The sequence below is a fragment of the Filicampus tigris genome, chromosome 13 (genome assembly GCF_054856515.1).
Source record: "Filicampus tigris isolate MCC_2025a chromosome 13, RoL_Ftig_1.0, whole genome shotgun sequence".
NCBI lineage: Eukaryota > Metazoa > Chordata > Actinopteri > Syngnathiformes > Syngnathidae > Filicampus > Filicampus tigris.
In genome coordinates, this window is record NC_141229.1 from 855,148 (window position 1) to 869,287 (window position 14,140).

Genomic DNA, 14,140 nt, shown 5'->3' on the forward strand with positions numbered 1-14,140 from the left:
CTAATCCCAAAGAAACACTTTTTTTTTTGAATGAAAAGTGCTATTGTGTCAAGAAAAATGCAAGTGCCAGTAATAAATTTTTTTATTAGGGAATGATGACACTTGAGTGGGAAACCTTCAAATCAAGCTCTTATATTTTCCCCCTCTCCAAAGTCACAGTAAATAAAAGCGATTGTCACATGGCAGGCACTTCATTTTTTTTTACGGGCGCACACGTCCGCAAAACGGACACATTTCCACACAAATGCGTGTGTCAGTGTCCTCGCCAAAACGAGTCCAAGTGGAGGGATCCAACGCTCTATCGGCTCCTGTTTTGGTTAGCAACAGTCAGAAAATGGGCTCAGTAGTTAACGGTTTGTCAACGATACTATGCGCTTGGAAGGTGTCGAGACTCTAATTTGTTGATGTAGCAAACATGAATATAAACAACACGATGCGGCGATTACTTGGACGCTAAAGACGCCGTCTCAAGTGTTTTGGCTAGCAACAAAACATCACACAAATGTCTCTTACTGACATTATTACAGCTACTGCTTGGTTTTGGTGGAGTCTATTTGGGTCGAGCTGTTTGAATTTTTGGTGCAACAAACATTTTTACATTACACATGAAAACTTGACGTGTTAAAGCCACAGATTTGTTTGCATTTTTATCTGATTGAAGTACATTGCTACTGTCTTTTCTATGAATTCATGCTTCATTTGCATTTATTTTAGCATAAGCCTAACATATACTTTTAAGTGCAAGAAATCTACTGTGACACAGATGAATTCATTGCTTGCGTTTGGTAAAAAAAAAAAAAAAAAAAAAAAAAAGACCTAATAGCAAAATAATCATGTTAAATCACAATTGCAATATGCTCTCATTTTACACATTTAACACCAGGTCCACCTAAAATCCTCCCGGAAGCAAATTCATGTGAAATAATCTATAAAAAAAAAAACAAGTAAGCGGACCCCATGTCGGGGTTTACAATTGAAGCGATTTTAAGCCAAATGTGGTGATTGTCGTCCTGAACGCGCAGTGGAAGCGCGTCGTGATCCTGGACCGTAAAGATTTAAAAGTGCAACATTTTGTTTTGCTTTGCAGCAGCTTGACGTCGTCCATGCTTTCCTTTTTTTTTCCCCTTTGGCTGCTTCAGGACGGATGGAGCAGTTCCAGCAGAGCTCCGACGGCTCCAAAGTAACCCTAAAAAAATATATAATAATAAATATATATATATATGTATGTATGTATGTATGTACACATCTGTATGTACACGTAAGAGAGCAAACCTGAAGAATTTGGATTTTGTTAGTATGTTAGCTCACCTCGTGGCGCAAGAAGAGTGCTTTGAGTTGGCCTTTGGACCAGTAGTCCATTGCGTAGGCCAGCAGCTTCATGGACAGCGTGTTGACGCGCAGGAAGTTGCCCACAAAAACCACGCGCTCGATGTTCTTGGGTGGTTGGCCAGAGGTCGGGAAAGCACAATTGTTGGCTTTTAGTCTCACCGTTAGCTTGTTTGACATCAAGGAGTGATAGATGCATGGCAATGGAGGAGAACATTTCCCCAAAGTGGTCAAAAAATAAATTCAAAGATGCCCATTTGGAATCAAAATGGCAGACTTCTTGTTTTTTCTATTCGTACACGTCTTGTCATGATGAACTCACTATCAAAAGACTTAATAATAGGACAATGAACTTTTTTTTTTTTTTTTTTTTTAGTACTACAAAAAATTGAAAAAGGTTGTGGACTATTTTTGGATATACAGTAATGCATTAAAAAAAATCAATTATTTCGAGAACAAAAATGTATTGTAAAGAAAAACAACACCAAAATTCTGATTATATTACACAGGGTACCCCCCAAAAGGGAGGGCCAGCCTGCAAAGTGAAAATCTGCGTATAAAAGGGGCTGATACGTATAAATATTCAAATTTTTGATAAAAACCATATAACGTTGGTAAATATTCAATATGTATTTTATATGAAAAATCTGGGTGGGGGGTTATTAAAAAAAAAAAAAAAACATGGCGGGTGTCCACTGAATGCAAAAAGTGAAAATTAAATGTTATGCTAGTCTTCACAAAGAATGCAACAAATGTCATTCTTTTACGACTTAAGTCCTATTTTTGGACATGAGTCATTTTTCTAAGAAAAAGGTCTTTTTCTGTTGCATAGTTTAAAAAAAGAGTGGCATTATCTCTAGAATAAAGTTTTGAAAAATTTTATTGATTCAAAAAGTTGCATTATTACAAGCTTTAAAGTCACCATATTATGAAATAAAGTTGGAATATTACAACAATATAGTTGCAATATCAAAATAATAAATTCTAACATGTCACACAGTGTTGCAGTACTGCAAGAATGTCATGTTTTTTTTTTCCCATGAAATAAGAGATTTCAAAGAATGTATTATTTTTTCCTAACCCTTTTACAAAAAAAGTTCATATTTTAGAAGGAAAAAAAGTCACAATACTACAAAAACAAGACGTTACAATATTCTGAGAATAAAGTTGTTTACTTTGTGTGGGAAAAAAAACGAGTTGTACTTTTTCAATGAAAAGTCAACGGTAAAAAAAAGATAAATAAAAATGTCCCAAACTTCCAAGCGCGCACGAGCCAAATGTTCAGTGGGCCATCTGGGCTCAATATTGTTTGACAATATTGGACGCCATTTTGTTTTTTTAAACACGAAGCACTGACTTGGCTAGCTTAAAGACAAATAAATGCAATTAGTTGTCTGAAGCTGTCAACCCTGGCGCCTTCATAGCCCTGTACAATGCTGCTTGATCAAGACGCCACATGGCAGCACCGTAAAGAGGCTGAAGGCACGCAGGACACGCGTCCGTCCACGCTTGTCACTTAGCCTCGCAACTCACCTCGTTGAGCGCGCACATGCGCGTGATGGAGCCGATGTTGTTGGTGATGGTGACCAGCGTGGCCCTGGCCAGGTCCTGCTTGGACACAGACTCGCGCTTCTCTTTGGACATCATGTTGCCGAAACTGTGGAGGCCACAAAAAACGGGGAAATGTTTTAGAGCGAATTCCCCCCCAAAAAACCTAAATATTACAAGAACAAAACAGTCTTTTTTTTAAAATCATGTTTGTCCATAAAATGGCATAACACAAGAATAAAGGCACAATATTGCAAGAAACACCTTCCCAGATAATGTTTTAATGTTACGGGAATAAAATTGTCTTTTTTCTGATTCAAAAAAAAGTATTTTTGTACGAGTGACATTTCTTCAAGCAAAAGTCAAGATGTTCACATTTTTGAGAAGTTTTTGACGAAAAATCTGCCGTCCGACAAGTATTTCATCGAGGAAAATGTCACAAGAATGAAATTGTATTTTTTCCAAAAGTCAAAATGTTAAAAGACATTTTTTTCCTTGGTGATCATGTATATTTTTTTGAGGGGGGACAAAGACGTGCAAAATAATGTGCCGATTTCTCTATGAAAAATTGCAGTCTAACGAAAATAGTCCCCTTTGAATCTTATGAGTTGTATTTTTCAACCAAAAGTCATCACTTTCAGGTGGTATTTTCAAAACAAAAGTTGCAATGCTGCATGACTTAAGTTTCAGGAAAAAAAAATTGCTTTGTCCGCTTCACGTGTTTGGACACATTTGTCCAAAATTTCCTGACCGTTTCTCGCCGTGTTGTCGTTTTTCGTTTTCAGGGTCAAAACCTCCCGCAAAAAGGGTGGGGGTGGGGGTGGGGGGCGGAGCGATTGCGTACCTGGAGGCCACGGCCCAGCCCGGCAGCCCGAAGCGCTCGTAGTCGCCTCCGTAGATGTCCCGGACCAGTTTGTCCACGCGGGTGCTCTCGCCCTGCGACGCCATTTCCAGAGCCTCCTCGAAGGTGGAGCAGCCCGTCAGTAGGCAGCACAGGCCCAGGAACGTCCCACCGCCCAGGCTGCAAAAAAATAAATAAATAAACACCGCCGTTACCGCTTTGTACATGAAACCGGGTCCAGCGCAGGTACTGCAGTGGCAAATGGAATGGCGGCTAAATGTAAAAATGGCTAAATGGTGTTTTCACGACTCCTTTGCCCAATGTGGCGAGACCTTTTACACCGATGCGCGTTGCCTTCCCCTTTTAAGGCCTTGCTTTGGGCAAAACCCTTGGGATGACTTTGAAAGCTTTTGAATGGCCCACGCAAAGCCCGTCAAGACATCTTTTCCAAAACAGCCGCCATCCTTGCACCCAAAAGGGCCAAGTGACCTGGTCCCGGTGACGCGCTTGTAGTTGTTCTCCGAGTAGACGGCCAGGATGCTGACGCCGGAGCCGATGTTGACCAGCAGCAGCGGGTAGGGGTTCTCCAGCGCGTACGGCCGCTGCACGCAGCGCTCCGGCTCGGCCGGGTTCTCGAAGTAGTAGCACTCGGACGGGCCCGCGGGGACCGCCGCGTCGATGTACAGCACGCCGCGGATCAGGCAGTCCAGCTCGTCCAGCTTGTGCAGCTGCAGGTCGGCCGTCTGGATGGGGGGGGGGGGGGGGGGGGGAGAGATCATGCGACGTCGGCAGATGCCACATTGACTTTTTTTACATCAGGGGGGCGGGCTCGTCATTTCGGTTGGATTTAATATACCATTACGATGATTTGATTTAACAGTTTTTTGATCGTTATCATAAAATACTGATAACTAGAAAATAGACAAAAAATGTTCAAATGCCTGTTAAGTATTTGAACGCAATATGAAATTAATTGGTAAATTACTTCATGAATTTGTGACTTTCCTGTTCACAAAAATTATTCAGCAATAAATTGATCTGAAAAAAATAATAAGATTAATAGGTAAATGAGTTTGTTAATGCAGGCCTGCAGATATTTGTAGTTAATGCGGGCTTGTTGATGTTTTGGAGTTTTATGCACAAATTGCTTTTAGAATAATTCTTCATAAATATACTGAATTTTTTATCTGATTGTAAGTTTCACGTCAAATTGAAATGTTTGAACATCTTCATGAAATTAGTATGCTTTTGTTAAGAATGATTTAGTATACAAATAACAATGTATTTACTCATAAATACATTTTTTGATCAATGTAAAAACAATCTAATAAGTGTTACGAATTCAATTGAATCCAGTGTAATTCCAAGTAGAATTTTAAAAAATGAACAGGCCCTACACATGACTGTTTTTCATTGAATCTTTTCCGTGTTTTTCATTGAATGTTTTCCGTGTTTTTCATTGAATGTTTTCCGTGTTGTCTTTTCGGTGCGGCGCAAAATCCAAATGGTTGTCGGGGCGTCCCCACCGTGCGGAAGTCGGCCTCAAACTTGTAGGCGCCGCCGCCGGTGGCGCAGAGGCTGGTGTGCAGGCTGGAGAAGTGCTTGTTGCGGCCCATCTGCAGGAAGGCGGGCAGGTCGTGCGTGGGGAAGCGGATGAAGTGCAGGTTGCCCGTGCGGCCGCACAGCGTCAGCTCGCGCAGCTCCAGGTGCACGTCGCGGATGCCCGTGGTGCCGTAGGCCGTGTTGGACGTCAGGTAGCGGCGGATGCTCTTCAGGTTCTCCACCTCCTCCTGCTCCTCCTCCGCCGTGATGTCGCGGGGCTCAAAGTACACCAGCTTGACCAGCGTGCCGCCGATGTCCATGCCGAACCACGGAAATGCTACGTTTCGAACGACGACATCCGGAAGGTGAGGTTTTCCAATGGAAACCCGACCATGAATGAAATATATGACACAGAGGTTAATAAACATTAGAAACAAGATCGAAGGGCCGCGTGGGCCACTGCCAGTTGCCGATCCTTGGTCTGTATACTCCCACCGTGTGTCAACTAGCTGAAAAGTTGGAATATTAAACTAACCATTTACATTGGCGTATTTTCCCTGACATTTTTTACGCTGAAAGTGGAGCTTTTAGAACAAATACAATACCATTTTATTTATATAGTGCATTGCATTAAACATGATGTCAGCCTACAAGTAACAATAGGTTATTTATTGTGTTATCGTTTTCCTAAGGTGTGTAGAATATTAAAAGATTGGGGTGGGGGGGGGGGACAAGATTTATGCAAATTTTATTCAGTATAAAAATGGATGTTGATTGTTGATAAGGTGTTTCCAGTTTTGTGGACCGTGAGACAGTCTTGGTGTGATGATCATCAGAGGACCAGTGTGTACCGCCAACGCCATCTTGTTGCAAAACAGCAACAGACTACAAACACTTCATAACGCAAATATTACCTTTGTAACGCCATGTTGGCCGTTACTTGGCACATCAAAGCCCGCAAATTCAAGCCGACATTTTCCCTTCGTTCATTCATGTGTTTTAATTCTTCAAAAAATGCGATTGACTAGTTTTTCCAACTAACATCATAACAGTCTTCTTCCCAGTAAATTAAAAATGAATTAAACAAAACAACATTTAAAGGGCACGACAAAACTTACGCGGCCTGCTCTTCTTCACCGAGTCGCTGCGAAGCCTCGGCGTCGCGTCGGTAGCGCGGCTGGGCGACGGAGCACGTCCGGACGCCGCGGCCGGGGCCGCCACCGCCGCCGCCGCCGGCTCCTTGTCGGCCTCGCTCCAGAGATGACAGCCTGAGCCCGGCACGTCTGTATCGGAGCGCGGCTGCTTCTTCGTGGGCGTTTCGTCCTCGTCGTCTGCGTTGCCATCGTCGCGCTGGTGGTAGCCGTTGGTCGCCATTTAAAAAAAAAAAAAGGAAAAGGAAGAAAAAAGAGTGAGGGTGGGCCAATTTAGGACATAGATGCAGTTGTTAATGGTAACGGGGACGGGGGACTGATGATGTTTAGGTGAGCACAAAAACAGCCGAGGACGAAGATGCTAATTCCCAAACTGAGCTAACTAGCTAAATTAACGTGGGTGTGGTCATCACATGAGTTACGGGTGAGGATCCAATCACAACTCGAAACATGGCCAAAGACACGCCCTTCGTTACTATAGTAGCGTCACTGAGGCAAAATAGTTCAATTACAATTTTTGTTGATTTATATCAATTGGAAAATAGTCATATAACCCCAAAACGTCCAATATATTTTTGTGGTCCCTTACTTGTTTCCAGAGCTAAATATTACATACACACCATTTCCCATTTTAAGCGAGTTTTCATTTTGTTTAAAGAAACAGTAAATGATGACATCATTCAAAACACTTCATCATCATTTGCTTCGTTTTTTTCCCCCTTTTGTGATTTGCTTTATTTCGTCTGATACCAGACAAGCGTTGAAACAATCTTTTTGGAGCAACATTTTTCACAGCATTAACTTGCATGAAATACAAATAAGCACTTTATCTAAGCACAATCCTTGATAATTCGCACGGTTTAAATTGAACAAGTTAATGCAACAAAATGAGCACTGACTCTGCTTTTTTAAACCATCTCCTCTGTGTTCACAGCCATGTTGTAGGTGCAAGCCAAGCAGTGAAGACACCCTTTGGACCACTGAAGCTGCTTAAATAAAATAGATGTTTATTTAATTATTGAATGAAATCAACAAACCAAAACATGACCATCACCATGACTTTTTGGATTTCCAATTTTATTATCATACTATAGGCTCTAAATACACAACACTATGTACAAAGAAATGGCTTCAAAACAGGACTCTTATTTTATGTATTAACATATTCTCCAGAAAGCAACACCAGTACTTCCAGTTTTCACATTGTTACTGCTTCTTTTTACACTTGTATAGCAGCCAGGAAGGTCAAACGACTTTTTATACTGACAGCAACAGTTTAACCTCGCAACTCACCATTACCATCACTTGATAGCAATGCTGGACTCAAACTGACGGTTTGTTTGTTCTACTATGAAAAGTGGTTAGCTTCTTTTTACACGTGCATGACAATCAGGAATGCCATTTAAAAATGTGACCCTGAAACTGACTGAAATATTTTGGGATTTTTACTTTGCTATTAACACACACTGTACCTACTTTGACTACAAACGTGAACTATTTAGTCAGTCTAATATAATAACAAAGTGCAGCCTTTAGGCACACATTTTCCCACCCCATACAATATTGACGCTTAAAAATGCTACCATGAGAAAAAATGCTAACCATTCATTTCAAACATGGCATTAAAATGATCACGCAGTGTGTTCTTAAGGTACCTATTGAGAGTATCCGGCATAGTACGATAACATATGTTCAAATAAATACAAAATAGTATCTAAAAGTGCTGACTCTAGATATTTGCTAGCATTTAGCCTTAAAACCGTCACATCCTTTCAAAAGAATAAGGCACCCGTAATATGGTCTCCTTCGAAGCGGCGATTCCCAACCGCTGTGCTGCGGCACATCAGTGTCGTTATGTGTCGGAAGAGGCAAGTAGCTGGATAAAGTAGCATTCATTTTTCGACGGTGCGGTCATGGGATTCCACAGGAAATCATCAAATCTGCGCGTAGTTTACGACAATAGCATCATTCTTTCTATGTACAGTTTTGGGGACATTTTTGTCTGGTGATGTGCAGTGAGACTTTTCCAATGGGGAAAAAGGCTCAGAAAGCGGTTGGGAAGCTCTGCCTTAAGGAGGAAATCCACCCAAACATATTTTTTTTCAAGAATATGTTCCCAGCAGGCCCACTAGTTGAAACATGGCATTCCGATAAATATTGTGTTTGTGGAATAAGAGTTAATCCAGCCGTTTTTAGCCAGCTCTAGGGGCGGCCATTTTGTCTTCTGTGGACTGAAAATGACCTCACAACTGCCCAGGGCTCAGGTAACGACCAATCACGGCTGACCTGTTTTCTGAAGCTGAGCCGTGATTGGCGGTTACCTGAGCCCCGAGCAGTTGCGATGTCATTTTCAGTCCACAGAAGTGGCAAAATGGCCGCCCCAGCGAAAACGGCTGGATTAGCTGTTATTCCACAACTTGACTCCCCCTTGAAAGTGAACGCTCTCCTCCTCAATGCTTGAACTTCCACGCCACCAAGAGCGCGCAGGCGCCCACTCCCAGCGCGGTGGTCACCATGAACTTGGCGTTGGCAGCCAGCGCTCCGCGAGGGGCCGGCTTCTCGGGCTCGGGGCACAAAGTCGTCGAGTCGGGCTCGCGGACGCTGGCCGCTTCTTTGGCGGCGTCACCGTTGACCACGCGCCCGCCGTCCAGGTTCAGCGCGGACGGCTGCTGGGAGACGTGCACCACGTTCACCTGCACCTCATCCTCATCGCCATCGCCATCGCCATCGCCATCGTCATCCTTGCTTATTTGCAAACGGTCCGTGTCACCAGAATACGGCTCCGCCGGCGATCCGGATCCGGCGGCGGCGAAGTTCGAATCCTCTTGCGGCAGGATGCTGGTGAGCGTGCGAGGCGTGCTCGGGCACACCGAGGAGGCGTCGGGCACGGCGGGCAAGACGGGGCTTGCCGGCGCACTTCCTGTCGGCGTACAGTTCTCCGCAACGATCTGAAAGCGGACGAAAGAAGCGATGAAGAAGGTGAGCAAAAGTAGTGTCATGTCGCACCTCTGTTACGGCTCTGATCTTGAGCGACAATTTGGATTATAAAATAATGCCGGTAGACAAAACACCGCACTACAAGTGGGTGTCCAGTTTTCAAGCTCACAAGCCTGTCCCGGAATTTCAGCATTCTCTAGACACGCGGCCTCCCACCTCTGTCACGGCTTTAATACGTCCAATGAAGTATATCGGCTGCCTTATAAAATAATGAAGCGGGAGAAATGAGTGTCACGTCTATGACACACACCGCAATGATATTGTCCCACAGTGTAACATTGGACAGGCGCCGCCAGACACGCTTAGCTTGCGCTCGGTCTGACCGCAGCGTTCGGCTAGCAGGACTACATTTCCCATAATTCTTAGAAACGGGAGCAGGAAGGAAGTAGTTCTAGTTCCGGTATAATGAGAACGTGGATGCCTGCTAGCGATGAGATGCTTGAAAGTAAATAGGAAGGAATTTGAATTCAAAACGGCAAACTGAAAAGTTGACATCCATACACACAGACGCTTTTTTGGGATAAAGAATTTGAAGTGTGCCTTATCACGCCAAAAATACGCTATGTCACGTAATGCTTATGTTGTGTCAAAAGGGCCGTGTTCTTCTCACCTGCAGAGGCGGAGCTTCCGAAATATCTTCAGGCTGCGGGATAACGGCGGCAGGAGTGAGTTTCTCAACAGGCGGGGCAGTTTCCTGCACCGGGGGCTTTTCGGGGGTCGAGTGAGTGTCGGCCGCATCCAAGTCGACGGGACTTTCCGGCGGCCCTTCAATGACATCGCACGATTGCGCAGCCCGGGCGGGTTCAAACGGCGCGTCGCAGCCGAACGAAACCTCTTCGGGCGCGGCTCCGGCAGCCGCCATGTCCGATTCGGAGCTTTCCTCCGGTTCCGGGTGGACCTGATCCGGTCGCTCGGCTCCTTGCGGAAGCGAGGGCGGGGGCGTGGCCTCGGGGGCGGAGGTGGCAAGCGGAGGCTCGGACGCAGGCGGCGGCGCGGGCGCAGGAGTTTGAGGAGGGGAAGGCGGCGAAGCGGCGGCCCCAGCCGGGCCGCCGCTCTCGGGCCTGGGGAGAAGGGGGGGGGACGGAGCCGGATGGATGTGAGCCTTCACCTCGGTGGTCGGAGGAGATCTGGGGGCCGAATCTACACAAACAAAGATGAATTCATCCGCCAAAAAGTCCCACATGAGCACAAGTTACACGTCAAAGTATTTTGAATGCAACTTTTCTCCTCTTGACATGCAGCGATTAATGAGAGGCACCACCTTGTCTAATGGAAATAAATGACTAGAAAATAACTAAAACTTTGCACGATGAAAATAGAAAGGCTAGAAATGACCCAGAAAGTTAAAAACCCCAAAAAGTCCCACGTCGCAACATGTGTCATACAATTATTGCGGTCACTTTTCTTTTTTCGACAGTCATAAATAATGAGCGCTAGCACGCGCGCTGGAAGCAACGACAAAGACTCAAACTAATCCACAGAGTGAACAAAATCGGGGCACACATCATCGCCCTTGTAAAGTAACCGTGTCATATAATGAATGCGATATTGCTTCTTTTGACGGTTGTCATTTATGAGCGTCACTTTGGCCAATGAAAACAGAAAGCGTGGAAATGATTCATAAAGTTACAAACGTACCAGAAAGGAACCTGGCTTACAATAGTTTGGCATTTTTCATTCTACTTCGTTTTGACATTTTTTTTCCGGTTTTAATTAAGTTTTCACAAGCTGTTTGATAATGTGTATTATTGTTTTCAGTCATTGTAGCGTTGGTTTTAGTTGTTTTTTTTAAATTATATGTAGTATACATTAAGTGCACCATTAAAAAAAAAAGGTCAGTAATTGTTGTGTAATAAAGTAAACAAAAATTCTCAAACAACTGTTTTCACCTTTCTTCTTCTGCACGGACGTACATCAATACTGAAAAAAATACATTCAAAATGAACGCCGAAAGCTCATGTAAGAATTGATTTGATAAAAAATGACTTTTCGTTTTAGTTCGTTTTATTAACGTAAGATGTTGCTTCAGTTAGTTTTGGGGGGTTTTTTTTCAAGCATTTCGTCTTTCGTCGCAATTTTACTTTTGAGTTATTTCTTTGGTTTCCGTCAACTATAATAACCATGACAGGAACATGTGCAACGTAGTGAGTGCCCCATGAAGAATGCCCTCGCTCCTGTCGAAACGCACCGACGCTGACCACCTTGCGCAACGGCGACGGAAAGGCGAGGAATAATCCAGCTCGATAAACGACGCTTACCGCCGCCGCCTCTGAGCCTGTCGTACTCCTCCCGGATCTCGGCGGCGATGTTGCCGTGCTCGCACATCTCCAGAGCTCGGATGAAGTGCTCGGGCCAGCTGTCCCGCCTCTTCAGGCAGTCCAGCAGCAGCACCATGCCGTTGAAGTTGCCGCACATCTCCCGCTTGGCCTCGATGGTCTCCTGCCGGCGCGCGTCACAAGACAAACACGCCATTGGTTGGAACACATTGGAACATTGTTGATAAAAATAACATTGGGCGAGGCCCGGCCCATTAATCAGACAATATCAGCAAAATATTGACACAATGACACATTACATAAGACAAAGATAATGACAAGCAAACTTTAAGAGTTTTAAATATATATGCAAAAATCCCCCCCCCCCCCCCCCCCCCGACCCCAAAATAACCCTGCCCATTTTTTTTCTCGCTGCTATAAAGTTAAATACAATTAGACAAAGGAGCATAAAACAGTCAAATGATCTGCCTGGAAGTGCAAAAGGACCAAAAAAATGTTATTTTATTCATTTTGGATTCTTTGAATTAATTGGCCCATTCATCTGTAGTCGGAATTTTACTCTGCCAAATATGGGGATCGGTATCAGCCTCAAAAGCGTCCATCCCAGTCGGGCCGCAGTAATGAGCCGCATGCTGCTCCGCCAAGTGGAAAGACAATACCTCATCAATGAGCTACCTGCTAATATGCTAACGGTTGAGTCTAGTGATAACAAACATAGAATTGTTCATACAACTGGAACAGAGGACACGAAAAGAACCTTAGGTAAGGAGGCACAAGCTGCTTCACCACGTCTAAAGACAGTATCTAATCATGTAGCAGCTTGCTAATATGTCAAACACTGAGCCACTTTTTGAGGACAAACGTTTGTTTTGCTCTGGTGAATTTCCAGTCCTGTTGTCGCCTTGTAATCGGATAACGTCTTCAGACTTGGTGAAGCAGCATGTGCCTCCTTACCCAAGCTTATTTTACTCTCCCGGGCCCAAGTCACCCTAAGTGTAAACAATTGCATGTTTGTCCAAAACGCACGAGAAGCGGCGCACAAGGTTCTCACCCGGTCGTAATCGGTCAGACACGGCAAGTGGACCATAATCTGTCGCACTTTGACCTTGCTGACGATGGTGGGCATGTTGGTGCGCAGGTAGCCGTCGTACAGCTTGTCGCTAGCAAACGACATCTGGAAGGAAAACACAGTGTTCAATCTTGAGGATTCACCTGCCGATAAACATTTGCTCTCAATTGAAATGAACGCCCTTTTTAATGGACTATATGAATATAGTGCGTCCACTTGAGTCCGAATCAAACATCCTCTCAAGGAACTGGCGTAATGTTACAAGAGGATCGGCACACCACATCGCTGCCACATTATTCCAAGACGCTCACTTGCACTTTCATTTTCTGCTTCCTTCAATTGTTAGACATGAGTTAAAAAAAAAAGAGCAAACAGCCAAGAAAATGATGTCAAAGACACGTGGTGTGGGGGAGTTTTTCCCCTCACTTTCCACTTTTGGAGCCCTCTGAAAGTGAAAGTGAAAGTAAAAGTGAGCATGTGCCATCAAGGAATAAAGTGAAACACACACACACACACAAAAGAACTTTAGCCCAACACAAGGCCAAAACCTGTAGTGAATTGCACGAGCAACGAGAAGGTGAAAAAAGCAATATGTCACTTATTAAATCACCTATAGCGCCAAATGGAAACGTCACAGCTCTTTGTTGTGTGTCCGCTTCCTTTTGTTTCCACTAAACATTTGGAAATGTCACCAAATTCTGTTGTCACTTTCGCCTCAACTCGCCTGGATTTAGGTAGTCTGGGGTCACTACACTAAAATTAGGCAAGTGTAGAAAGATTTGAGTGCGTGTGTGTGTGTGTGTGTGTTGGCATGACAGATTGCAGATTAACAAGGAAGCACACACACATGCAAGGAGGTGGCAACTCCTCGCACAAGGGCAACGGTTGACCTCTGTGTAATATTCCAATAACAAGTTTTGCGTTACTATCATTTTCATGTCACTCTGTACCTTTATTTTTTGTAATTATTATCACAAAAAAACATCAACACAAAAAACGGGTTTGACATGGTAGATAATTATAACCCGACGCTTCTTAACCCCGTTTAACAGGACATCAGTGACTCACACCGATACTGAACTGCGAGAAATTCCACTAAAAGCAATTTTGGAGTATATTCCCATATATTCTTGGGAGTTTTTAGGTCAACACGGAGCTGCTGACCCCACAGCGCCGCAACTGCTGAAGTCGCGGCAATAAAACGTCGTCACTTGTTCGACGCGACGAGTAGCTGACAACGTGAACAGTCAATCGCTAAAGTGTTCCAAGCTCACCTTTGGCGTGCGTGGGCTGCTGCTGCTGCTCGGCGAGTGTCACCCGAAGACCAAATCCTGCACTAAAACCGAGCTGCTCCTTTCCACGCACATCTGCCCCGGAACCACCCTCCACG

The 14,140-nt window shown here is 44.3% G+C and overlaps 2 protein-coding genes across 2 annotated transcripts; both read right to left on the reverse strand.

Annotated features, from left to right (window-relative positions):
* Nucleotides 1–64: 64 nt before the first annotated feature.
* pank2 (pantothenate kinase 2) lies at nt 65–6,819 on the reverse strand. Its single transcript, XM_086050288.1, has 7 exons — nt 6,376–6,819; nt 5,242–5,594; nt 4,205–4,458; nt 3,719–3,895; nt 2,860–2,983; nt 1,309–1,434; nt 65–1,186 (listed from the first exon to the last, which is right to left on the reverse strand). The coding sequence occupies exons 1-7, from the start codon at nt 6,629–6,631 to the stop codon at nt 1,136–1,138; spliced, it is 1,341 nt and encodes a 446-aa protein (XP_085906414.1). The 5' UTR covers nt 6,632–6,819; the 3' UTR covers nt 65–1,135.
* Nucleotides 6,820–7,464: 645 nt separating this feature from the next.
* mavs (mitochondrial antiviral signaling protein) lies at nt 7,465–14,140 on the reverse strand. Its single transcript, XM_086050225.1, has 5 exons — nt 14,025–14,140; nt 12,733–12,855; nt 11,664–11,844; nt 10,016–10,545; nt 7,465–9,356 (listed from the first exon to the last, which is right to left on the reverse strand). The coding sequence occupies exons 2-5, from the start codon at nt 12,853–12,855 to the stop codon at nt 8,859–8,861; spliced, it is 1,332 nt and encodes a 443-aa protein (XP_085906351.1). The 5' UTR covers nt 14,025–14,140; the 3' UTR covers nt 7,465–8,858.